The 25,773-nt window shown below is 34.5% G+C and overlaps 2 protein-coding genes across 2 annotated transcripts in view; one reads left to right on the forward strand and one right to left on the reverse strand.

The window, feature by feature from the left end:
• The window catches only part of lsm7 (LSM7 homolog, U6 small nuclear RNA and mRNA degradation associated), a 233,169-nt gene that overhangs the window by 151,306 nt on the left and 56,090 nt on the right, over positions 1-25,773 (reverse strand). The window lies entirely within an intron of this gene.
• LOC144196275 (laminin subunit alpha-3-like) overlaps positions 1-25,773 on the forward strand; it is a 38,232-nt gene that overhangs the window by 1,045 nt on the left and 11,414 nt on the right. The window contains exons 3-38 of the mRNA XM_077716260.1: positions 1,226-1,339; positions 1,417-1,529; positions 2,427-2,510; positions 2,602-2,657; positions 3,750-3,880; positions 3,966-4,064; positions 5,116-5,227; positions 5,303-5,470; positions 7,302-7,489; positions 7,584-7,700; positions 7,776-7,930; positions 8,734-8,869; positions 9,717-9,816; positions 9,892-10,008; positions 11,105-11,275; positions 12,162-12,313; positions 12,400-12,594; positions 13,331-13,482; positions 13,632-13,794; positions 14,519-14,646; positions 14,722-14,869; positions 15,762-15,866; positions 15,932-16,065; positions 16,987-17,104; positions 17,881-18,009; positions 18,114-18,244; positions 18,311-18,418; positions 18,500-18,647; positions 19,743-19,861; positions 21,121-21,301; positions 22,229-22,372; positions 22,444-22,582; positions 22,659-22,786; positions 22,880-22,970; positions 25,123-25,236; positions 25,315-25,466. Coding sequence (XP_077572386.1) covers positions 2,630-2,657; positions 3,750-3,880; positions 3,966-4,064; positions 5,116-5,227; positions 5,303-5,470; positions 7,302-7,489; positions 7,584-7,700; positions 7,776-7,930; positions 8,734-8,869; positions 9,717-9,816; positions 9,892-10,008; positions 11,105-11,275; positions 12,162-12,313; positions 12,400-12,594; positions 13,331-13,482; positions 13,632-13,794; positions 14,519-14,646; positions 14,722-14,869; positions 15,762-15,866; positions 15,932-16,065; positions 16,987-17,104; positions 17,881-18,009; positions 18,114-18,244; positions 18,311-18,418; positions 18,500-18,647; positions 19,743-19,861; positions 21,121-21,301; positions 22,229-22,372; positions 22,444-22,582; positions 22,659-22,786; positions 22,880-22,970; positions 25,123-25,236; positions 25,315-25,463 — 4,398 coding nt within the window. The 5' untranslated portion in view covers positions 1,226-1,339; positions 1,417-1,529; positions 2,427-2,510; positions 2,602-2,629 and the 3' untranslated portion in view covers positions 25,464-25,466. The remainder of the gene's footprint in view (positions 1-1,225; positions 1,340-1,416; positions 1,530-2,426; positions 2,511-2,601; positions 2,658-3,749; positions 3,881-3,965; positions 4,065-5,115; positions 5,228-5,302; positions 5,471-7,301; positions 7,490-7,583; positions 7,701-7,775; positions 7,931-8,733; positions 8,870-9,716; positions 9,817-9,891; positions 10,009-11,104; positions 11,276-12,161; positions 12,314-12,399; positions 12,595-13,330; positions 13,483-13,631; positions 13,795-14,518; positions 14,647-14,721; positions 14,870-15,761; positions 15,867-15,931; positions 16,066-16,986; positions 17,105-17,880; positions 18,010-18,113; positions 18,245-18,310; positions 18,419-18,499; positions 18,648-19,742; positions 19,862-21,120; positions 21,302-22,228; positions 22,373-22,443; positions 22,583-22,658; positions 22,787-22,879; positions 22,971-25,122; positions 25,237-25,314; positions 25,467-25,773) is intronic.

Consider the following 25,773-nt stretch of genomic DNA (forward strand, 5'->3'; position numbering starts at 1 on the left):
ATACATAGTAATGATCTAAATAACCACATTTATAAGCAAGATCAAACAAAATAAAATATTACTATGAGTTTTTATTTATTTATTTGGGCCTAAGTGTGGTCAACAGCAATATTTTTTTCATTTTTTTATTTGCATATCAGTCTGAATGCACAGGTTAATAAGTAGTGAATATGAGTCTTCCCGCCCAAGAGATATTACATCAACTAAACCACATGTGTCAAAGTGGCGGCCCGGGGGCCAAATCTGGCCCGCCGCATTATTTTGTGTGGCCCCGGGAAAGTAAATGATGAGTACTGACTTTCTGTTTTAGGATCAAATTCAAATGAAGAGTATAGATTTATATTAAATTTCCTGATTTTCCTTTTTTTAGATCAATAATTCTACATTTTTTAATCCATTTTTTCTGTGTTTTTAGTTCAAAAATCCTATTGTAAAATCTAAAAAATATATATAAAAAAACTAAAATAAACATTGTTTTAGATCTATAAAAAACTGAATATTCAGCGCTTTTAATGCAGTTCTTTTAATCCATTCATACAAAAAAAAATCTATTTATTATATCTAAAATAGTCCGGCCCATGTGAAATCAAATTGACACTAAAACATTAAAACTAAACGCTTATATTTTCTCTCCATTTCACTTTCATGTCCGACATATCAAAACTGGTACTTATTTACCAATTATTCATTTGTCTTTTATTTGTTGTTGTTATTAGTCAACTTTCTGCTAAAAGCTTTAAATCTCATTATCCCTTGTATAAAATCAATAAAACCCATTCAATTCAATTCAATATATACTTCTGAAAACCCCCCTACTTCTTAACCAATATACCACAGTACTTTAACAGTATTACTAATCCCATCTAACAATATATTCCCCTTTGCATTATTCCTTTAAGCTTCAAAAAACCTTGGTTTGTCGCTACAAAACAAGTCTTTTATTATATGACAAGCTCAACACAAGCTCCATTTTCAAGTATATCCACTTGATATCACTCAGTGACATTTCTCACTCTCAATCTGAGCTTCCACTTGCTGTCTATGCACTTTGTGATAAGTACAGCTCACTAGTAAGCTTGATATAACACTTAAACAGAATACACAGGTGCAATGTATCACTTGCCACTCAGATTATACCTTCGCGTGGGTCAAGACATGTTGAAGTGTTTGCTTTAGTTTATCGACCTAAAGTCAAATTGTGTGTGTGTGTGTGTTTTCCTCACAGAAGTGCAGTTCAGGCTTCTTTAGGGAGTGGAGTGAACCTCGGGGAGGTCAATGCGTACCGTGTAACTGCAACGGAAACTCCGACAAGTGTGACGAACTTACGGGGAAATGTGTGGTTCGTATATAAGACGCGTTTATAAAGTGGAAATATTTAACGGTGTGTAGTGTCATAATGCAAAAAATATCTTGCAGGATTGCCAGTTCTATTCGGAGGGCGACCATTGCGAACGATGTCAAGAGGGTTACCATGGAGACGGCGCTCCAAAAACCTGTCGGCCTTGCCCGTGTCCTTTCGAATGGAACAAGTTCGTTATCTTCAAAACTTTCTTTCTCGGTATTAGATTAGATATATGTAAGATTCAGTTTGATTATTTATTAAATGTCCGTATTTTTGGGGGAATATTTCCCATTTTTAATGGTTGTTACTCAGCCAGTTTTATATTTCGGGGGGTTTACAGTAGTATATGAACCAAATCTACTTTAATAGTTAACTGGTTTTATTTAAATAGACATAAATAAATATGTTTTTTGGAAATATTTCTCATTTTAAAGGTTGTTAATCAGCCAAATGTTATTTTTTATTTTATTGGGGGTTTACAGTAGTATATGAACCAAATCTACTTTAAAAGTTAACTGTTTTTATTTAAATGGACATTAAATAAATATGTTTTATTTTGAAAATATTTCCCATTTTAAAGGTTGCAACTCAGCCAATTTTTATTTTTTGGGGGGTTTACAGTAGTATATGATCCAGATCTACTTTAATAGTTGAGTGGTTTTATTTAAATAGACAAATAAATGTTTTTTTGATTGTTTTTTCATTTTAAAGGTTGTTACTCAGCCAATTTTTATTTTGTATTTTTTGGGGGGTTTACACTAGTATCTGAACCAGATGTACTTTAATAGTTAACTGGTTTTATTTAAATAGACATGAAATAAATGTTTTTTTGATTTTTTTTTCTAATTTTAAAGGTTGTTACTTTGCCAATTTTAGTTGTTTTTTTTACATTAGTTTATGAACCAGATCTACTTTAAAAGTTAACTGGTTTTATTTAAATAGACCTGGCCACTAATAACACTAAAATTGAGTTTTTAAAATGTTACATTTATCACATCAATAGCTATCAATGGCAGGAAAACATGATAATTCAAACTTATTTTCTAATGCATTTTAACTGATTTTTATTATTATCTTGTACCAGTTGGGCTCGGGCCTGCCTGATTGGGAATTCTGGAGAAGTTGAGTGTCTTTGCAAACATGGCTACGAGGGATCCAGATGTGAAAGGTTTTGTCACACCGTTTATCATTTATATATTCCGCCCCGAGCCTAAAATCAACACAATCCATTTGTTCTTGTCTCTTTCCCTTCCTTGAAGATGTGCATTGGGTTACCATGGCGACCCCATGTTGCGCAATGGCAGCTGTAAGCCGGGTGAGTGCGACACAGATGGCGATTGGAACATTTGTCATTTGCCGATGCGCAACCCTGATGTTATCGTTCACATTATCATTATTATTCATTCATTCACAACATCGTTTCTTCTGGTTAGGCTCGCGGGGGTGCTGGAGCCAAACCCAGCTGCTCTAAAGTGGTCGCCAGCCACTATGTTTAATTAAATTAATATTTTAGTTTTTAATCAAATCTTAAAATTAAATTTAAAAAATTACAAATATAATATAATATCATATAAAAAATGCTTGATGTTAAAATAATTGTCTAGTCTTTATTTAAAAATATTTTCAGGGTAAAAATAATGTTAAATAACAATGGAAATGTTGAATAAAAATCTTATTGTTAAAATAAAATTTTAAAAAATACAATTAAAAACAAAGCGAGTCTTTATTGTAAAAATAATTGTCGATTCTTTATTTAAAAAATATTTTAATGGTGAAAATAATGAGTCCCACTTGTTACTATTGTTAAATCAAAATGTACCATTGAATAAAAATCTTATTGTTACAATTAAATTAAAAACAATTACAAAAAAAATCTTATTAAAATGAAATTTAAAAAAATCACAAATAAACACAAAGCAAGTCTTTATTGTTAAAATAATTGTCTAATCTTTATTTAGAAATATTTCCATGGTGAAAATAATGAGTCCCACTTGTTACTATTGTTAAATCACAATGTAACATTGAATAAAAATCTCATTGTTACAATTAAATTAAAAACAATTACAATTTTAAAAAAATCTTATTATTAAAATAAAATTTGAAAAAGTCACAAATAAACACAAAGCAAGTCTTTATTGTTAAAATAATTGTCTATTCTTTATTTAAAAATATTTCCATCATGAAAATAATGACTCCCACTTCTTACTATTGTTAAATCACAATGTAACATTGAATAAATAAACGACCATTTTGTTAAATCTTTACTTCTCGAACATATTTCAGGTCTAAACAGCAGTTATGCGCATGAATGCTATCGTGAGCCTTTCCCAATCTCTCAATAAGCTTTTACGTTTACCACTGGACTACTTTAGTAGTAATGAAGCCTCTGCTTGATATTTTGTGACAGCCTTGAAGTGCTGCTCTCCAGCTTTGCTCCTACGCCTGAGGGACGACGAGGGCGACCTGCGTGGGCTGATTCCCATCTCTGCTCCTGTTTTAACACTAATCCAACCCCACGGGATCGTCTCTGATGCCGAGGTACCGTCGCGACCCAGAAACGTGTGTAAATTCAGACTAGATCGCCCTCAAAAATGCTTTTGTTAATGCTTTTCTTTTTGTTCAGAACGCAGTGAAGACTTACAGTAATGCTAAAAGATATCTGGAGACCCTGAAAGAAGATGTCGATATGATTGAAGATGACCTAAACCAAGTAACATCCAAAGTAAGCTTCCTAACCCTCATGCTGGGCGATTTGGGCCATATCATATCACAATAACAATATGGCGAAATATGTTACATTTTTATTTGCTAAAAACCTTTACATAACAACAATTATGACAGCTTCCCTTCGTCAATTCATTCATTCATTTTCTGACTCGCTTCCCTTCACAAAGGGGGGTGTTAGAGCCCATCCCAGCCAATCGTAGGGCACAAGGAGACAGACAACCATAGCTAAGAGCAATTTAGAGCACTGGTGTCAAAGTGGCGGCCCGGGGGGCCAAATCTGGCCCGCCGCATCATTTTGTGTACCCCGGGAAAGTAAATTATGAGTGCCGACTTTTTGTTTTAGGATCAAATAAAATATAGATGTATATTACATTTCCTGATTTTCCTCCTTTTAAATCAATAATTGTCATTTTTTAAGCCATTTTTTCAGTTTTTAGTTCAAAAATCATTTTGTAAAATCAAAAAATATATTTTAAAAAAAAGCTAAAATAAACATTGTTTTAGATCTATTAAAAAACTGAATATTCAAGGCTTTTAATCCAGTTCTTTTAATACATTTATAAAAAAAATTAAAAAATCTAAATATATCTAAAATTGCCATAAAACCGAGTTGACGCTAATGCGGCTCACGAACCAACCCGAGTCTGACACCCTCAATTTAGACTGTTCAACTACCCTAAGCCACATCTTCTTGAGATGAAGGAGAAAACCAGAGTACCCTTAGAAAACCCACACAAGCCCTGAACAAACAAGGAAACTCCAGACAGTGAGGACCCACCTGGGATCAAACCCTCGACCCTAGAAGTGTGAGGCCGACGTATTAACCACTGCCCCACCGGACCACTTCTCGCCCAACTCACTTTAGTTTAAACTGCCATGTAGCAGACCATTCATAAATGTGTAATGTATGTGTATAATTTATGAACCATGAGACATCTAGTGGCTGCTAATAGCGGTACCCACTCCTCAAGCGTGGTGTACCGTCAGCATAAATTAGGATAGTGACGAGGGAAAGAAATCAGTTATTTTTTTTCCTCCCCATACAGGCCCTTGAAATGACCTCCCGCATGGATGAGACCCTACAAATTGAGAAAGGACCCAAAACAAAGGTCAAAAAATTTCTCGGACATGCCGAATCCGTCCTGGTATTATTACGAGGTAATTCGTCAAGCCCCGACATCACATGGAAGAACACATGGGTCACATAAATGTGTGCTATTGTTTGTTTGTCAGAGTTAATAAAGTGGAAGAGTCAGCCTACAGATGCCATCAGGCGCAACGGAAGAGACAAGACGGCCATGATAGGGAAGGCGCGACGGCTCGTAGAGGAAATGAGCCAGAGAGGCTGTGAGGAGGCGATGACCAGGAGACGAACCCATGACCAGAAGATGGCCAAAAAACGTGACGGTTTATTGTTTTCTAATATGAACACACACAAAAAATGAGTGTTAGAATTAAAAAGTAGACCTCAGGTATGTTAGTTAGATTTTGAAACTAACGTTTAACATTCTAGTAAGCATGAAGTAGATCTATGAAACATGTGATTGCCAGTTTGGATTTTTTCCTCTCGGCATTTTGAGTGTACATGACGAATTCAGTATAACAAGCATATCAATCTACAATTAGTTAAGGACTTAAGATACTTATTATCATAATAAAATATATACTATTAGTTAATACTGTATTTCTACAACTATAAGGCGCACTTAAAAGTCTTAAATTTTCTCCTAAATAGACGGGGCGACTTATAATCCAGTGTGCTTTATGTATGGAAAAAAAATTAAACATGTCATTGAGTTTGCGCCTTATAATGCGGTGCGTCTTATATATGGAAAATGTATGATTCATTGAGGGTGCGCATTATTATGTGGTGCGACTTATAATCCAGTGTGCTTCATATACGGAAAAAATTAAAATGTGTCATTCATTGAGGGTGCGCCTTAAAATGTGGTGCGCCTTATATACGTGAAAATACGGTATTCTTTTTTTCAAATGTGAAAATACATTTAAATGTGAAAAAAAGAAGACAGTTAAAAAAATGTGCCTGACAAAGTCTCCCTAGCAACAAGGGACTAACATCTCATTTAAGTGTCACTCTCTGCATACTAATTAGCTTAAATGCAATTTAAGAAGAGTAGAGGAATACAATAACAGGCAATCCAAGTCTTCTGGGAGTCTTCTTGATATTGATAGTGGGTCCTTAAAATGTCCTGGATTTTGAAAATATTTTCCGACCAATGGCTTGCAGTCAAAATAAGTCATGCATCATGCGAGGACTAGCTTATTTCAATTAGATTGGGCATGCACACGAGGGAGCGGAAGGAGTGGAACCTGTCTATTTAAAGCGAGTGCTTCCCGGTCCAGAGCCACCGTTTGACAGGGAAGCGTGCTGACTGGTTTTATGGAAAAAATTGGCCAATAATCTTTCCGTGCTGCCTGGTTTTGCTTTTCTCTTTCTATACGCTTGGTAAATGTCTGACTAAAATCAGTTTTTGGAACAGGGGATGTCTGAAAGAAAGGTCATAACATTTAAAGAAAGGCAACTATTCTAACTTATTCATTCATTTTATGTACTACTTATTCTCACAAGGATTGCTGAGGTGCTGGAGACTATCCCAGCTGACTATAGGCACCAGGTGGGGGTTTCTCTGAATTGGTGGGCAGCCAATTACAAGGAGACACAACCATTCATGGCTAGGTGTAATTTAGAGTATTTAAGCTTGCGGGATGTTGGGAAGAAATCAGAGTACCCAGAGAAAACCCACACACGGGGAAAACATGTATTATATATATATATATATATATATATATATACATACATACATATACATATGCATATACATATACTTATACATATACATATATATATATATATATATATATATATATATATATATATATATATATATATATATATATATATATATATATATATATATATATATATATATATATATATATATATATATATATATATATATATATGTTATTTTAGAATTTATTACACAGAAGGGATTGTGTGTCGTGCTAACGAAAGTTCTGAATTCTGAAAGCTGTGGGAAATATATAGAATAAAATTAATAATAAAAAAAATACATTATTTAAAAGAAAATGGAAAACTAAAAGAAAATTGTTACTTCAGTTGTTGGTAGTAAAAATATAAAAATATTGCTGTGCATGTCATCAATGGATAAACTGTCCTGTAATCACTAATTGTTCACTTCTTTCTCAGTATTGGACACCATAACCAAGATGACCGCAAAACGCAATGCTGAGAGTCTCATCCAGACCGCAGACTCTCTGATCACCTCACAAGTTCTTCTAGATCACACGACTGATCTTCTTTCAGAAGCAAAGGTCACATGTAGAAGAGTAAGACATGTCAATCTGAAAAGTGCTTCCACCCTACAACAACTTCAGGTAAGGCTTAGTTAGCCCAATCAACTTGTGTTTACATTTTGTTTACCTCCTGCTTTTTCAATAGCTTTCTAACTTCAATATTTTCCATGGAAAGCATGTTCTCAATCAAACCATAACAGAGACACGTTCCCTCCATTCATCGACTGTAAGTGCAAGACGTCGCCTAAAGGAGCTCAACGCCATCTTCTTATTGCTAGAGGAGGCCAAACATGTGAGCAGAGGTTTAAAAATCGACAAGTTTGCTTCGCTTTCTGTTTGATGTCTTATTTTGCTTTTTGGACTGCAGGGCTTTGAGAAAGACTCAGCCCGTTTTTACGGCGGCAAGCAGCAATTGCGAACCAAGATTGATTACATCTTCCATGTTAGGGCCAAGATAGAGATCATTGTTGAGACTGAGAAGCACGCACAGGAGCTCAGCACATTGGCCTCGGGCATGGAAAGGTATGTGTACGCTTTATTTATTTATAGAGACGGGCTGTCTAGTGCTTTATATGTTAAAATTGCCAGGCTGTTAGAATTGTACACTTATAGAAACAGAGAAATCGTGACACTCTGTTGCCAAATTAAAAACAAACTACCAGAAAAAGACCTGTATAATAACGGTTGTTTTATAGTGTGTCAAAGTGGCGGCTTGGGGGCCAAATTTGGCCCGCCGCATTATTTTGTGTGGCCCCGGAAAGTCAATCATGAGTGCCGACTTTATGTTTTAGGATTAAATTAAAATGAAGATTATAGATGTATATTAAATTTCCTGATTTTCCTCCTTTTAAATCAATAATTGTAAATTTTTAATCCATTTTATCTGTTTTTAGTTCAAAAATCATTTTGTAAAATCTAAAAATATATTTAAAAAAAGCTAAAATAAACATTGTGTTAGATCTATTAAAAAGTGAATATTCAGGGCTTTTAATCCAGTTCTTTTAATCCATTTATTAAAAAAAATCTAAATATATCTAAAATGGTGAAATCAAGTTGACGTAAAAACCACCCGTGAACCAACCGAGTCTGACACCCTTGTTTTCTAGCAAACAATCTAAAAATGATTTATCTGTAAATATTAACGCCAATCACTCTCCAAACAAGACAAACTCCACACACACACCCAATCTATCGTCAGCTAACAGTTATTCAGTTATTTTTTTTATGGACCAAAGCACATAGTAAACATAGTAAAACCAATAGTAAACATACATTCAAGCTGGCAGTGAATGAAAATCTAACGACTGTTCTGAACTTCATGACAGAACGCTTCCAACGGTCAACAACACAAACCAATCCCACACAAGTTATGACCCCAAACTGTTTAACAGCATTAAAAACATGGAGGACGCTGCAAGGGCCGCACATTGGTCCAACATGACTGCCGATGAAGCCTTAGAGGTGAGCCAATCATGAGCCAGATAGTCAAACCACAGAGAACTAAAGTGAACTAAATCCATTATGCAGAACAATCATTTATGAGTAGATTTGTACCAATACTATTTTTTTTGTATCCTTATAACGATTCTGTGTCAGATCAGTTTAGGTTAGGACTTTGTTTCATCCTGTATTTGGGAGATTTCATGGTTTCAGTAGCAAGACAGACCTAGTTAAAAACTAAATACCAAAATGCAATAAAAAAAGGCAAAAAAACAGCAAAAACACAAAACAAGCAAGAGCGGATGGAGCTACCGCATAGTTTGTCGGGTGTAAAATTATTTCAACCATGGCTTCGTCGAACGGACATTTTCAGCCCGGCACAGAATCAAAACTTATGCCAGAAATTAAACAGGACAGACTCAACTGTCAGCATTAGTTTTGATGGCGATAGAAAAGAACCTGAAACGCACGTGTAATATGTACGACAGAGTAATTAAAATATTCTTGAGGAAAGAAAGGAGGATGGATTTTTTTGTATAAATACATTTTTTGGTGGGTAAGATATGTCTATTTTCCTAAATAATATTTTTTTTAGATTATCATTGATTTATTTTTTAATGTACTGCATTAAAGGTTTTATAGCTAAAAAATACTTATGACGGGTTGGATTGATTCACACACAGCACTACTGAAGGCCTATTTGTGAAATGCACGGCCCGCCACTGCTCCTCAGTAATGGCCAATATAATATCGATCATATTTCTTTTTGATTATCCGGGGAAATAATGAATGGGATTTCTCTTTATTAAAAAAAATAACAAACTACTCTGACTGAAAATGTTTACAAAATCTATTCTGTCTGGAATAGGATGTGATTTCAGGGAGACTTCTTTTGAAAGCAAAGTCTTTGAGACACAAAGCCACTCACTTGTGGACTGCGGCCAACCAATCCCAAAATGACTACAGAGGTATGGAAAAATATAACATTGAGGAGTTGTGTTTAAGATGTGTAAATTTGTGCGATTACCTGTTTCCTCCAATAGAGCACTCACAGTCACTGAATACGCAGAACGACAGGATGAGGAGGCACAAAGACAAAGGAGAATCTCTTCAATTTGACATTTCCAGAGTATTCCATGAATTGAACAGACTCAAAAGAGGTCAGTTTTTTTTCGCTAGAGAATGAAGACATCAGGGATGATATATTTCATTTCTATGCATTTGGCATTCGGGAATACATAAATAATTTGATTAGATTAGATGACTTTATTCATCCTATATTTCGGGAAGTTTCACTGTCAAAGTAGCAAGAGGGTGAGAATACAGACACAGGAAAAATACATTTTAGACATAAATAAATAAGTTAGTGTTGGGAAATAAATAAATATATAGCCATGAATGCCTTTTAAAAGGAGGTTGGGAATGCAACTGTTGTATTATTCAGAAAAGTCAATATTTTATTTTATTCATCATTCATTCTTGTCATATCTGTACTATTTTAGGGGAATATGTTATTTGAGATAACATTCAAAAGGAGGGAATTTTAGATATGCATTGCAATTCAAAAATAGGTTTGAAAAATAAGTTAATCATATTACAAGAATTTTAAATCAAACAAAATGTTATTGAAGAGGAATGAAATCTCCATATGTTTAGACGCTGGTCAACATTTTCTGGGGAAAATAACTGCTTTATATTATACATGTGTCAAACTGGCGGCCCGGGGGCCAAATCTGGCCCGCCGCATCATTTTGTGTGGCCTGGGAAAGTCAATCATGAGTGCAGACTTTCTGTTTTAGGATCAAATTCAAATGAAGAGTATAGCTGTATATTAAATTTCCTGATTTTCCTCCTTTTAAATCAAATCATTTTGATTTTTAATCCATTTTTTTCTGTTTTTAGTTCAAAAATCATTTTGTCAAATCTAAAAATATATTTAAAAAAAGCTAAAATAAACATTGTTTTAGATCTATAAAAAAACTGAATATTCAGGGCTTTTAATCCAGTTCTTTTAATCCATTTATAAAATTAAAATAAATCTAAATATTATATCTAAAATCGTCCGGCCCACATGAAATCGAATTGACGTTAAAGCGGCCCGCAAACTAACCCGAGTCTGACACCCTTGTAATACAAGAACACATGAAGGAGCAGGAAATACCAAATTATAATTTTCTCTATTTTTCAAGGTGTCCTTTATGAGTTTTTTTGCAAATATCACAGTTAATGATGTTTTGATATTTATTTTTATTTCAGATGACCTGAATGTCCTCATCGAGTCTGCCAAGACTGCATCTTCGGCTACAAATGACATTGTCACTCATATCACACACAGACTGAGAATGATGGGAGAGGAAATGAATAGATTGACTTTGAACAACATGGCCCTGTCTTTTAATGACGGTTTAAATGATGCACAACACGCCGGTGAGTGGCATCAAAAATACTCAAACCCTCATCGTAAAAATTAATGCTTCTAACCGTGATAAAAGCATCAATTAACTTTGATACCTTGCTTTACCCGCCTAGCAAAAATTACTGGCTGATATATTGCAGCCCGGGTGGCCCTTTGTCAGAGTGGTTAGCGTATCGGCATCACAGTTATGAGGTCGAGGGTTCGATCCCAGATCAGAATGGATGTTTGCATTTTGGGTTTTGTCCAGGTACTCTAGCTTTCTCCCACATTCCAAAAACATGAACTGTAGGCTGGTTGGACACTCTAAATTGCCTTTAGGCATCACTATGAGCGTATTTGGATGGCCTATGTCTCCTTGTGCCCTGTGATTGGCTGGTCACCAGTTCAGGCCTGAAGTCAGCTGGGGTAGGCTCCGACATATGTTTTGTTAAAGCGCCTGGCAGCTGATGGGAGGAAGGAGCTGGGGAAGCACTTCTTCCTGGAATGAGGGTTCAGCAGTCTATTGCTGAATGAGCTTTGGAGGGACTCCACAGACTCATGCAGGGGGGTGGGAGGTGCTTATCCTGGTCAGCATCCTCTGCTCTCCAACTTCCTCCACAGAGTCCAAAGGACAGCTTAGAACAGAACCTCTTATATTACTTATTTATGTTTTTTTTTTTACTGGGACTTTGTGGAGTAGCAACACTAATTTCGTTATAGGCAGCTGTGTATGATGGCAATTAAGGATTTTTGATTTGATTTATAAGTTGATGAGATTGCAAACCTTGGAATTTGCCTATAATGGCGGCAGCTTATTAAGCTGAATGGCTAATTTTTTAATTTCAGGCGTTCATATTTGAGACATTTGTTAGTTTTAGTCACAATAGACTGCACCAAATTTCATGTGTTTTCTTTCAGTGAGGACTTTGGACACAGTGCTCCCAATGATGAAAGATGAGCTTTCCCAAGTGGAAGCACTGAGAAAAACATCAACAGCAAATGGCAGCATGATAGAAAACATCATCAGAATCAAAGATATGGTCCAGGAGACGAGAAGTTATCTTAACAGGGTGAGAAATTGTGTCCAGCAAATTGTAATATTGCTTGATCGGAATGATTTACAAGGTGTATTTATAAATATTTATATTCTTTGTAGATCTCACTGGCCATGCATTTCAACGGAAAACGTCACGTTGAGCTTCGCACGCCGAGAAACCTTGAAGATTTAAAAGCCTTCACGGCTGTCGAAATGCTTTTGAGCGTGGAAAAAAAGATGGTGGCAAGACAAAGAAAGCGGCAGGAGAAACAGCGAGATGATGACATGTTTATTTTGTATTTAGGGAGTCAGGATGTGAGTAACTTGTTCAGATGATTTTTTTTTTTAAAGATGAATGAGCACATAATATTTAGTGGAATGTATAAAAGTTACCGTATTTTCACGACTATAAGGCGCACCGCATTATAAGGCGCACCCTCAATGAATGACATTTTTCCATATATAAGACGCACTGTATTATAAGGCGCACTGTATTTATAAGGCGCACTGTATTATAAGGTGCACTGTATTATAAGGCGCACTGTCTATTTTGGAGAAAATTTAAGACTTTTAAGTGCGCCTTACAGTGGTGAAAATATGGTAAATTCTATTGACTTACAGGTATGAAAAACTCACTACACAGTCACCTCTAGAGCCAGCCATTGTTGATGTTTTGGATTTTTTTTGTATACAATCTTGCAGTGGGGGAGGAGCTATATGATGGAAGATTTTGTTGACTAAGATGGCATCTGCATATTTAACAGTATTGTTTCAGTTCAGGCGTTTGTTTTTTTAATATCCGACAGTGGTGGTTTTTCGGTTTTCAGTTATTTCCATATATAAGGCGCACTGGATTATAAGGCGCACTGTCATTTTTGGAGAAAATTTAAGACTTTTAAGTGCGCCTTATAGTCGTGAAAATACAGTATATTATTTTCTTCATTGTTAGAAGTCAGAAATGATAAATTCCACCTATGCACACTTACTAATACTTTAAGTCATTGTCATACTGATACTTTGAGTATTTTTTTAAAAACTCATTTCATTTCAGATATCAGGTGATTACATAGGAATGGCCATCAGGAATGGCACGTTGGTTTGTGTGTATCAGCTGGGTGGACATATCCACGAGGTGGCGACCAGTCCTATCACAATGTTTTCCAGATCACGTCCTTTCAGTTTGGACCGTGTTGTCTTCCACAGGTTTGCTTATGTTTTGGGATATGTACAGTAAGTTAAATTGAGTTTAGACTTTTGGAGTCGAAATACTATTCATTAGTAGTCAGATTTTTTTTGTCATGGTCATAGTGAGGTTTACCTAAACCTTTTATGTAACTTATTTGTTTTTAAAGAATTTACCAGGACGCCGAAGTCAATATTACAGCAAACTTCACATCAGAGCGGCCAGTGCCTTACATGCCGAAACATCACCTTCCAAATGCAATGAGCAGAATACTTGGCCTGGATCCGCAAAGGACAGTTTTCTACGTGGGCGGCTACCCTCAACATTTCAATGTAAATGAATAGAAAACCATTCATCAAAAAAATTCAAGGGTGTCAGATTTGGGTTGGTTCGCAGGCTGCTTTAACGTCAAATTGATTTCATGTGGGCCGGACCATTTTAGATCTAATATTTAGATTATTTTTTCTATAAATTTATATAAAGAACTGGATTAAAAGCCCCAAATATTCAGTTTTTTTAAGATCTAAAACAATGTTTATTTTAGCTTTTTTATATATATATATATTTTCAGATTTTACGAAATGATTTTTGAACTAAAAACACAGAAACAATTGATTAAAAAATTACAATTATTGACTTAAAAGGGGGAAAATCAGGAAATCTAATATACATCTATACTTTTCATTTTAATTTGATCCTAAAACTTTCCTGGGCCACACAAAATGATTCAGCGGACCAGATTTGGCCCCCGGGCCGCCACTTTGACACGTGGTATAAACAGTTAAATATTGAATGCAAATAGTTTTAGTAAATTAAAGTATTTTTCACCTGAGTATAAGTCACTGATTCAGTACTGTATGAAAAAAACAAGTGTGATTCATAACTCAGAAAAAAAATGGTAATTGAAAAAATATTGACCTTCAGAGTTTAATGCAACACATTTTGACAAAAGACAAGTATTTCACCGGATTAACTAAAACCCACAGATCACTTTGAGATATATGGATGGATTTTTTTAATTATTTTTTTTGTGTGTGTGTGTAATCATCTTCAAAGATACCCAAGAAGCTACGCTACCCCGGTTACCGAGGCTACATGAAACTGTCCTACTTCAATAACGAGCCACTTTCTCTTTACAACTACAAGAGCGCTCTCAACATGAAGGCCAACCTACACTCTCTAATGTAAGTGCCGAGGACAGAGCTTAGCAAAATGTTGAAAACAGTCCTAAGAAAAGCACAATGGTCATATATATGCAGGTTGCCCAGATCCAAGGAGTTAGACTACTACCAGGGGAGTGGTTACCGAGAAGCCTTTGTGAAGGATCCGCACAGACGGACACACTTCTTTGCATTTCACACAAACAGCCGAGAGACTGACGCCATGTTGTTTTACATGGGGTTGGAAGTAAGTTTTTTGGGGGTTTTGATATTTTTCAAGGTCACTGTAGTATCCGTGACTTTGGATGTGTATGCTGTGGCCTTAAAGAAAATGGTCTATCCTTTTTAATTTGTTACCTCCATTTGACAAGATAGACGTTTATTACAAATGTCGCCAGGAAGAATATTTGCTCAATTATTCTCAACTACATTTGCTTATCTAACAATGGATGATGATATTTTTTTATAACTTCAGTGCAAGGTTACAGTTATTTATTCATTCATCTTCACATCCTCGTAAAAGTTGCCGTAGCCTACCAGAGCCCCACTCACAATTATTCTGCCATTAGCAGGAATTGAACTCACGTCTCATGTGGGCCAGACCATTTTAGATATAATATTTAGATTTTTTTTTATTTATAAATGGATTAAAATAACTGGATTAAAAGCCCTGAATATTCAGTTTTTTATAGATCTAAGACAATGTTTATTTTAGCTTTTTATATATTTTTAGATTTTACAAAAGGATTTTTGTCTAAAAACATAAAAAAATGATTAAAAATGACAATTATTGATTAAAAAGGGGGAAATCAATACATTCAATATACATCTATACTCTTGATTTTAATTTGATCCTAAAACAAAAAGTCGGCACTCATCATTGACTTTCCCGGGCCACACAAAATGACGCGGCGGGCCAGATTCGGCCCCCGGGCCACCACTTTGACACTTGTGGTGTAGTGGTTAAGTTATCTAAGCTCGGGATTGATTCCCGCTCAATTGGCGGTGTGATTGTGAATGTTTTTTTGACCGCCAGCGGTGTTGAAAATAGAATGAGTGAATTTTTAGTGCAGAGTCTGACTACTTATATCTCCTCTGATTTATTTTTACCTTGATACTACCATATTAATGCACGGCAGGAGGCGTTCTGGTGCTTGCTGGTGAAGCAGGGCCACCTGGTGCTTCAAGGTCAACACGCTGGAATAAAGCTGCGAAGTCAGAGTGCTGACAAAGTGTCTCTATTTGTAAGTTAACCTAAAAAAAAATCAACCTAACATTTCTGTGAATGTCACCAGCTGTCTTTTCCCAGGACAAAAACTTTTACATTGCTGTGGGAGATGAGATCACCGTCCGCTATGAAGACAAGCATATCTCAATTGAACTTTCTCACGTTCCTTACCAGAGCTTCTATATTGGGGGCGTGCCACCGCATATAAGAACCAGGTGCAAAACAAACACACTCGTATTTTGGAACATGGGGACAAACACACAGGGTTTAAATAGACAGACTTGAGCTGATGAGACAATCAGAAATAGGTTAATATTGATATATTACAATATTATGTGACAGCACGCATAGTGTATGTATTTTTACATGGAAAAATATCCTCTAAATTAACTTTAACATGCTAAGATAACTTTATTTGTAATTAAAAAAACAAAAGGATGCACATTTAAATAAAATGGGGAAACGAGGAATATGGGAATATGAATATTATGTGACAGCACGCAGTGTATGTATTTTTATATAGAAAAATATCCTCTAAATTACCTTTAACGTTATGCTAAGATAACTTTATTTGTAATAAAAAAACAAAAAGATGCACATTTAAATACAAATACACACGGGGTTTAAATAGACAGACTTGGGCTGATGAGACAATTAGAAATAGGATGTTAATATTGATATATTACAATATTAAGCGACAGCACGCATAGTGGATGTATTTTTATATGAAAAATGTCCTCTAAATTACCTTTAACGTTATGCTAAGATAACTTTATTTGTAATAAAAAACAAGAGGATGCACATTTAAATACAAATACACACAGGGTTTGAATAGACAGACTTGAGCTGATGAGACAATCAGAAATAGGACGTTAATATTGATATATTACAATATTAAGTGATAGCACGCAGTGTATGTATTTTTAAATGGAAAAATATCCTCTGAATTACTTTTAACATTATGAAGATAACCTTTTTTGTAATAAAAAATATAAAGGATGAACATTTAAATTAAAAAAAAGATTCATCCTTTTATGATTGAAAAATAGAGAGGTCAGCCTAAAATTATTCATAACATGTTATCATTATCGTGTCTGGAAATTGAGAGGATTTTCATCCTTTCTTTTTCATTTCAGACACGACATCAGCACTCCGCCGCTGAGAGGCTGCGTAGATCATGTGAGCGCCGATGCCCAGATTGTGGAGTACAACAAAACAATAGGAGTCAGTGATGGCTGTCCATTTGCAATGCTGGTAAACAAGCTGCTATTGTTTTCATGGTAGCGCCATCAATGATATAGTAGGCTCAAATGTTCAGGAAAATGTTATTTTTATAAGCCACAGTTTGAACCGTCAAATTCCTCTTCAGCTTTAAGGTGAAAAATTAAATGTTAATGTACCGTATTTTCACGACTATAAGGCACACTTAAAAGTCTTAAATTTTCTCCAAAATAGACAGTGCGCCTTATAATCCAGTGCGCCTTATAATCCAGTGCGCCTTATATATGGAAAAAACAGAAAAACAAAAACAAAAAAACACCACTGTCAGATATTAAAAAAAAAAACACAAACGCCTGAACTGAAACAATACTGTTAAATATGCAGATGCCATCTTAGTTTACAAAATCTTCCATCATCTAGCTCCTCCCCCACTGCCAGATTGCATACAAAAAAAATCCAAAACATCAACAATGGCTGGCTCTAGAGGTGACTGTGTAGTGAGTTAGTACTTCATACCTGGAAGTCAATAGCAATTACCGTATTTTCACCACTATAAGGCGCACTTAAAAGTCTTAAATTTTCTCCAAAATAAACCGTGAGCCTTATAATACAGTGCGCCTTATTATACAGTGCGCCTTATATATGGAAAATGTCATTCATTGAGGGTGCGCCTTATAATGCGCTGCGCCTTATAGTCGTGAAAATACGGTACTTAAGGATGGATTTATTTGGTATTGCATGGAGAGCTTGGGTCTAAATATTTTAAAACATCAACTATCTATTTTTTGTTTTTGTTTTGCTTTTCTTAGGGGGTTCGAACAGCGGCTCTACGGTCCACTTTAATTGCCGACTGGCTATCCACACCGGACCAACAGCACTTGGCTGTAGGATTCAGAAGCAAGCATAAACACGGTATCATTCTCAGGAGTACACCTCAGGTAATTTATTTTCCTGTTTGAAACAATAAAAAAACGAACAATGAAGCTTTAATTTAAAAGGGTATGATGCCCAAAGTCTCTCATCTTGTTCTTATATTGCACAGAATCCAACTCTAAACCACATTTCCCTATCCAATGGTTTCCTGCAAATAACCATCGGTCATCACAGCGTTAAGTCATCACAAAGATACGATGACGGGAAATGGCACTATCTGTATGTGGTGCAGAAACCCAGGTACTGATGTACATCACGTCAACAAAATATGGAGGTGACTAACGTTGCGGTTGGCTGTCTTATCAGGCTACAAGTCCAAGTTGACAACATAAACGTTACCCTCAGCGAATCCATCCCAGCGGAGCTAAGCCTTCCTCAAGCATTCCACGGCTGCGTCACTAACATTTATTCCCGGTTTGAAATCTTATGTGTTAAATATCAACTGTCATATAATTCTCTGGTTTATGCTTGTTACAAATTCATAATCTGACACAGATCACTGCAAAGCTTTACGCCCATGGATTTGAATTCTCTACTGCCTTTGGGAGGTTTTCTTCGAGCTGGATGTCGTCTTGGCTCACACACGATACTAGATGAACATTTGCCTACAGATGTGAGCACATCGCTCCAGATGCATAAACTTGTAAGTACCCCCCACGCACAGATGTTGGCTTGGATTTTTTTTTTAACAAAAACAACAAGCAAATGTCTCACATTGTAAAATAATGACACCCATGAAGATTGGTGCGCATCAGATTTTTATAAGAAAAACAACTCTTCTAAGAAATTCAGAATCGGGACATCACTAATACAGTACAGTGCAATAACTCTGCTATTAATTAATTAGCTCTTAGATAAAATAAATAAAATGCAGGCTTCCAAGATTGATATACATAAAACTTTACAATATATGTATCTATTAAATTTAATTCTAATCTGTCCGCAAATAACGTAGAATTATCCATTTTTGTACTTAGTATTGTCACCAAGAAGCATAAAGCGAGTGAGATTTTGAACCCTCCCTCCACAAATTCTAGAAATTAAATAAGTTCAATTCACGATTAAACACTAGCAAAATGTTGACATTAATATTGGATAAAAACAGTAAAAGTAAAAAAAAAATATTGAAAATTTTGTGACCGGACGTTTGGTCACTCGGACGTTTGGCCGCCCGAATGTTTGGTCGCCGGATGTTGGGTCGCCGGACGTTTGGTCGCCGGGACGTTTGGTCACCCACACATTTGGTCGCCCGGATGTTTGGTTACCCGGACGTTTGGTTGCCTGGACGTTTGGTCACCCGGACGTTTGGTCGCCTGGGTGAATATAATTTTGACAGCTGGTTTCAACAGTAGATATTTGGATATTAAACTCTCTCTCATGAATATAATTTTGAGAGTATGTTTCAACAGTAAACTCTCTGCCATGTTGTCAAACACCCGGGCGACCAAAAGTCCGGCGACCAAACGTCCGAGGTACTGCAATTTTAAACTCATTTTTTGTCTAATTTTCAGTAGTTTAAATGACAATAAAAATTTGATGATCGTGGATTTTTTTTTATATCAGGTCTATTCTGCCAACCATAGCTGTCAGTAATTTCTTGTAAACATGATGATCTTTGATTATTTTTCCCCTGCCAAGCCTTCTTTTGCTATTTTGGCTCATCTCTCCCATGCATTTCTCAAAGTTAATTACACTTTTCGCTTGGTTACACACTCACCACTTCTTTGTCACTTGTCAGACTGTGGACCAAACACACGGCGAGTGCATACATTGGCGAGCGCCCCGTCGTGGTTACGAGCTCTCGCAAGAAGACAGCTGGTTGGCGTACAAGCTGCCCCAGCAGGACCTTAATTACAGGTGAGGTCATATTTCAAGGTAATCCTCTCCGGGCCCCACTGAGGACAGGAACATCACATTTTTTTTTGTTGAGATTTTTAAGCCACGGGGGCTACTGACAGGGTGGCCACCTTGACCTGAACATAGTGTTAATTTTCCTTGCACACATTGTATGCTCCAGGTGATTTTTGAGGTGAGGTAAAAAATATCCTTCTTTTTATTTCCTATTTCAAATATAAACAACAGTTAATTTGTTTCTGGACCGTGTGTCGTTAGGGTTTTTTTTTCTCGGAATTTGTTATGACTGGAATGCATCTCTAAAAAGCGTATGCTTGTTTTGTTTCTGAATTTGTCAGGGCTCGTTTGACACTCGGAACGAGATGTCTTTGGTTTACTGGCACACAACATTGTTAATTCTGAGGGTCAATGTGGTATCAAAGTTAGTTTATGTCGCCTCCAGAGCTGTGGCAACCTTGACAAAATCAAACAAGTGATCTCGATAATTGGCTCATGGTGGACGGTAGGACATCCGTTAAAAACATGGAGTCAATAGCAACAACCAAAACCATTGAATGACTTTTAAAAATGAAAAATAATGGTTTATCCATTTAGACTGGTATTAAAAATGTTTCTCAACGATATATATTTTTTGATTGTTGTTAAAATATGTATTAGGGCCATTTAATAAATACTTTTAAAACTGAAAAAATCATGGCTTATCCATTTAGACTGGTATTAAAGATGTTTCCCAATAATATGTATAGTTTTTCATTTTTTTGCTCTAATAAATACTTTTAATTTTGTTTGTTAAAATATGTATTAGGCCCATTTAATAAATTATTTTAAAGACTTTTATAACTGAAAAAAAACATGGCTTAACCAAATATAGATATATATATATATTTTTTAGTTAAAATATGTATTAGGGCCATTTAATAAATACATTAAGGCTTTTAAAACTGAAAATGTATGATTTAACCATTTAGACCGATATTAAAATTGTTTCCAAAAAATATATATATTTATTCTGTTTATTACTCTAATAAATACTTTTAAAGACTTTTAAAACTGAAAAATCATGCCTTACCCATTGAGACCAGTATTAAAAAAAGTTTCCCAATATATATATGTTTTTAATGTATGTTAAAATATGTATTAGGGCCATTTCATAAATAATTCAAGTACAAATCTTACATAATATCTTCTTTAAGACTGGTGACAGGATTTCTGACTTTGTTTTGCTGTTTGATTCTTCTCCCTTTTTTTTTTCTTTGGCTCAGACCTCACTTCTCCCTTGACATTAAGACGAAATCCTCTAATGGTGTGATCCTATTCGTGGAAGGCACAGGAACAGTTCCCCAGCTAGTTGTGTATATGGCAAACGGCAGGATTAAGATGTCCCTTGGATCGATTGGAGACATCTACCACAAGCACAAGACAAACGACGGACGATGGCACAGAGTAAATGGGCTAAAAAACAACTCAAACAGCATTAACTTACAGTTTGTTCATCCAAACGTCAGTCTCTTACTAAAAAACACCAGAAGTGGTAAAACACTTGGAAATGAGCTTTTTGACTGACACTATTTAAATTCATGCTCATTTGCCAGATAACTTATTTTCATAACAACATACTATACATGCCCAAAGCTAACAGCTGTATAAGAAATGATAGCATTGGTGTCTAATATTATAGGTTATAAAATAACTTAACATATTAAAAGGAATATACAGTGGTACCTCGAGATACAAGCTTTATTTGTTCCGGGACTGAGCTTGTATGTCGATTTACTCGTAACTCAAACTTTTTGCACGGTAACGCGCTCGTAACATAACATAAACAAATTTAAATGATCTTGGATTACGAAGCAGATACACTTAAAAATAAGTTTAATCTAACCTATGTATAGATATATATTACATTTCCTGATTTTCCCCCTTTTAAATCAATAATTGTCATTTTTTAATCCATTTTCCTGTGTTTTTAGTTCAAAAATCATTTTGTAAAATCTAAAAATATATATTAAAAAAATCTAAAATAAACATTGTTTTAGATCTATTAAAAACGGAATATTCAGGGCTTTTAATCCAGTTCTTTTAATGCATTTATTTAACAAAAATCTAAATATTATATCTAAAATGGTTCAGCCCACGCAAAATCGAGTTGACGTTATAGCGGCTCGCAAACCAACCCAAGTCTAACATCCTTGATATACTCCATTTGCACTGACTAACAGGAAAAACACTGTAAAAATGCAATGCTCCGCCCAGTGCTCGCATCTCAAATCACTCATATGTCGAGGTACCACTGTATATTGAAATAAAAAAAACACAGACTTAAATCCCTCTATTATGTTTATGCCTGTAAGCTAAGCCTTTTATTGACAGGTAGATTGCAGCATTGAGAGAAACACATTCCATCTTGTGGTTGATGGAATCCGTGTGACCGATGGACGTTTGCCAAAAGACGAAGGGTCATCCTTGAAATTCTATGATCTTGTCTACCTGGGCAGCCCCCTGGGAAGTTCCAAAGTTGGTCTTGAGCTTTTTTTGAAAATATTTACTTGTACCTGGGACTCAAGTTCTTCCTAAAATCCTCTTAGAGCATCATGGGCTGTGTGCGAGGCTTTAGAATGAACGACGAACCAGTGGGAAACCCTGAGGGCGGCCACAGGGTTTCACCCTGCTCGGATGGACACACAGAGATTGGAACGTACTTTGCCGGAGGTCACGTCGTCTTAGGTTCGTGTGAATCCTTCCCCCCATAATTCATTGGAGGAATAGCCTCAAGGGAGTACAGTATTTGTTCTTGTCCTAGATGATCCCATTGCAGTTGGCGATGACTTTTCCTTGACCTTCAAGTTACGCCCACAACGCCTGACTGGTCTTCTATTCCATGCGCACAGCCAAGGAATCAACTTGGATGTCTTCTTAATGAATCACACGGTGACTTTGTTTTCTTGGAAAATGTCCCATTTAATCAAGGAATGAGGGAAGGATAGTTGGATGACTTTGGGTGATTTTTTGTTTTGTTTTCAGGTAGGGGTCACTGTGGAGGATGGTGGTCAAAGTATCAGTGCCGTGCTGACTCCACACAATCTCTGTGATGGGGAATTTCATGAGATTACAGGTATATTGGGCTTGTGGTTGTAAAATGTTGGATCATTTGGACATTAACTGACAGGTATCCAAAATTTGGAGTTGTTTGGATTGAATTGGATAACTTTATTCCTCCCGTATTTTGGGAAATTTCATTGTCACAGTAGCAAGAGGGTGAGAATACAGACAGCAAAATACATTTTAAACATAGATAGATAGGTAATAAGTAAGTAAATAAATAAATACATTAACAAATTTGTAAATAAATAAATAAGAGTGTTGCTATATATATATATATATATATACCTTTCTAAATAGATATATATACTTATATACCTATATAAATAGATATATATACTTATATACAAACATATATAAATATATGTATATACAAACATATATAAATATGTATATACAAACATATATAAATATATGTATATACAAACATATATAAATATGTATATACAAACATATATAAATATGTATATACAAACATATATAAATATATGTATATACAAACATAAATATGTATATACAAACATATAAATATGTATATACAAACATATATAAATATCTATATACTTATGTACAAACATATATAAATATATGTATATACACTTATGTACAAACATATAAATATATATATACTTATATACAAACATTTTAAACATAGATAGATAGGTAATAAGTAAGTAAATAAATAAATACATTAACAAATTTGTAAATAAATAAATAAGAGTGTTGCTATATATATATATATATATATATATATATATATATATATATATATATATATATATATATATATATATATATATATATATATATATATATATATATATATATATATATATATATATATATATATATATATATATATATATATATATATATATATATATATATATATATATATATATATATATATATATATATATATATATATATATATATATATATACCTTTCTAAATAGATATATATACTTATATACCTATATAAATAGATATATATACTTATATACAAACATATATAAATATATGTATATACAAACATATATAAATATGTATATACAAACATATATAAATATATGTATATACAAACATATATAAATATGTATATACAAACATATATAAATATGTATATACAAACATATATAAATATATGTATATACAAACATATATAAATATGTATATACAAACATATATAAATATGTATATACAAACATATATAAATATCTATATACTTATGTACAAACATATATAAATATATGTATATACACTTATGTACAAACATATAAATATATATATACTTATATACAAACATATATAAATATATATACATACTTATATACAAACACATAAATATATATATACTTATATACAAACGTATATAAATATATATATATATATATATATACTTATATACAAACATATATAAATATATATATACTTATATACAAACGTATGTGTATATATATATATATATACTTACATACAAACATATATAAATATGTATATACATACATACACATAGATGTATGTACGTTCATGTATACATACGGTAGGTCTTAACATTCAGCCATTTGTTTTGTTAAAGAGCCTGACAGCTTGATGGGAGGAAGGATCATGACCCGTTTTGTTGTTGATTTTTGAATTTTTTTATTTCTCAACTTTTGCATTATTTAGACAGTTGCATAATGTCATATAGGTGTTGCCATAATGGTGTTGCCATTAACAGATAGGTTGTAATACATTTTTCCATGTCACATATTTCTTTAGAAGAGCAATTTAATATTTTTGTTCAATTATTTTTCCTCATGTCAAATAATGACAGATACATACTAGATGGCAAATGGCGCTAATTGAAACGAAACCTGCATATCTCTGTTTTATCTTCCTTTTTTTTCCTTGAGATGTTTTAAAAGGGGAAATATGTGCTTTTGCTCCGTAAAAATCCCAATCCACATAAATGTCATTAATTGCTTTGGATGGAAGTGACTTATTCCAATTCATTTGATGAAAGTGATTTGATGTAACTATACAAGTAAACTCACATTGAAAATCAAAACCTTGAAGTCAAGGTACTGTCATATTCACATTTGATTCACATCATCAAAGAGGTTTTGATTGAAAACGTCAGGTACAATGAATAGCCCATTCAGTAACTATTCAAATGTGCACAGTTTCCAAAGAACAAAAATACCTGACGCTAATGGTGGACACGCTTTCTCAAAGGATGACGAGACCTGTCGCATTCAATCCATCCTTTATGAGGCGGGCATTACTTCACATTGGAGGTAAGTAATTATACTTTGTCTTCTTTCAAAAAAGACTAAAAGACCTTCATTTATATTGGGTTTTTTTCTTCCTGACAGGGGCAACTGAGTCCAGCAGGGTGCCTGTAAAATCACCCTTCAATGGCTGCTTGAGAGAAGTGATTATTAATGGAGGGAAAGTTGCATTTGAGACCCAGGCGGTAACCGCCATCGGTGCGGTCAACGTCAAGTCTTGTCCCGCGAATTAAAAGGTGGGAGTGGAGTCTGAATACAGGTACAGGCAGGAAAGTTAGATTTGCCTTTTTTTTGCAAGGCTTGTCATTTAGTAAAACAGCCTCAAAAATGAATTAAAAAAATGAATTAGAACTTTTTTTCTTCTTCACTGCCATTGATTATTGGATTGGATTGGATAACTTTATTCATTCCATATTCGGGAAATTTCATTGTCACAGTAGCAAGAGGGTGAGAATACAGACACAGCAAAAGACATTGTAGAAATGAATAAATAGATAATAAATGAGTTATTAAATAAATAAATCAATTCAATAATAAATAAAT

This window comes from Stigmatopora nigra, chromosome 5 (genome assembly GCF_051989575.1).
Source record: "Stigmatopora nigra isolate UIUO_SnigA chromosome 5, RoL_Snig_1.1, whole genome shotgun sequence".
Taxonomy (NCBI): Eukaryota; Metazoa; Chordata; class Actinopteri; order Syngnathiformes; family Syngnathidae; genus Stigmatopora; species Stigmatopora nigra.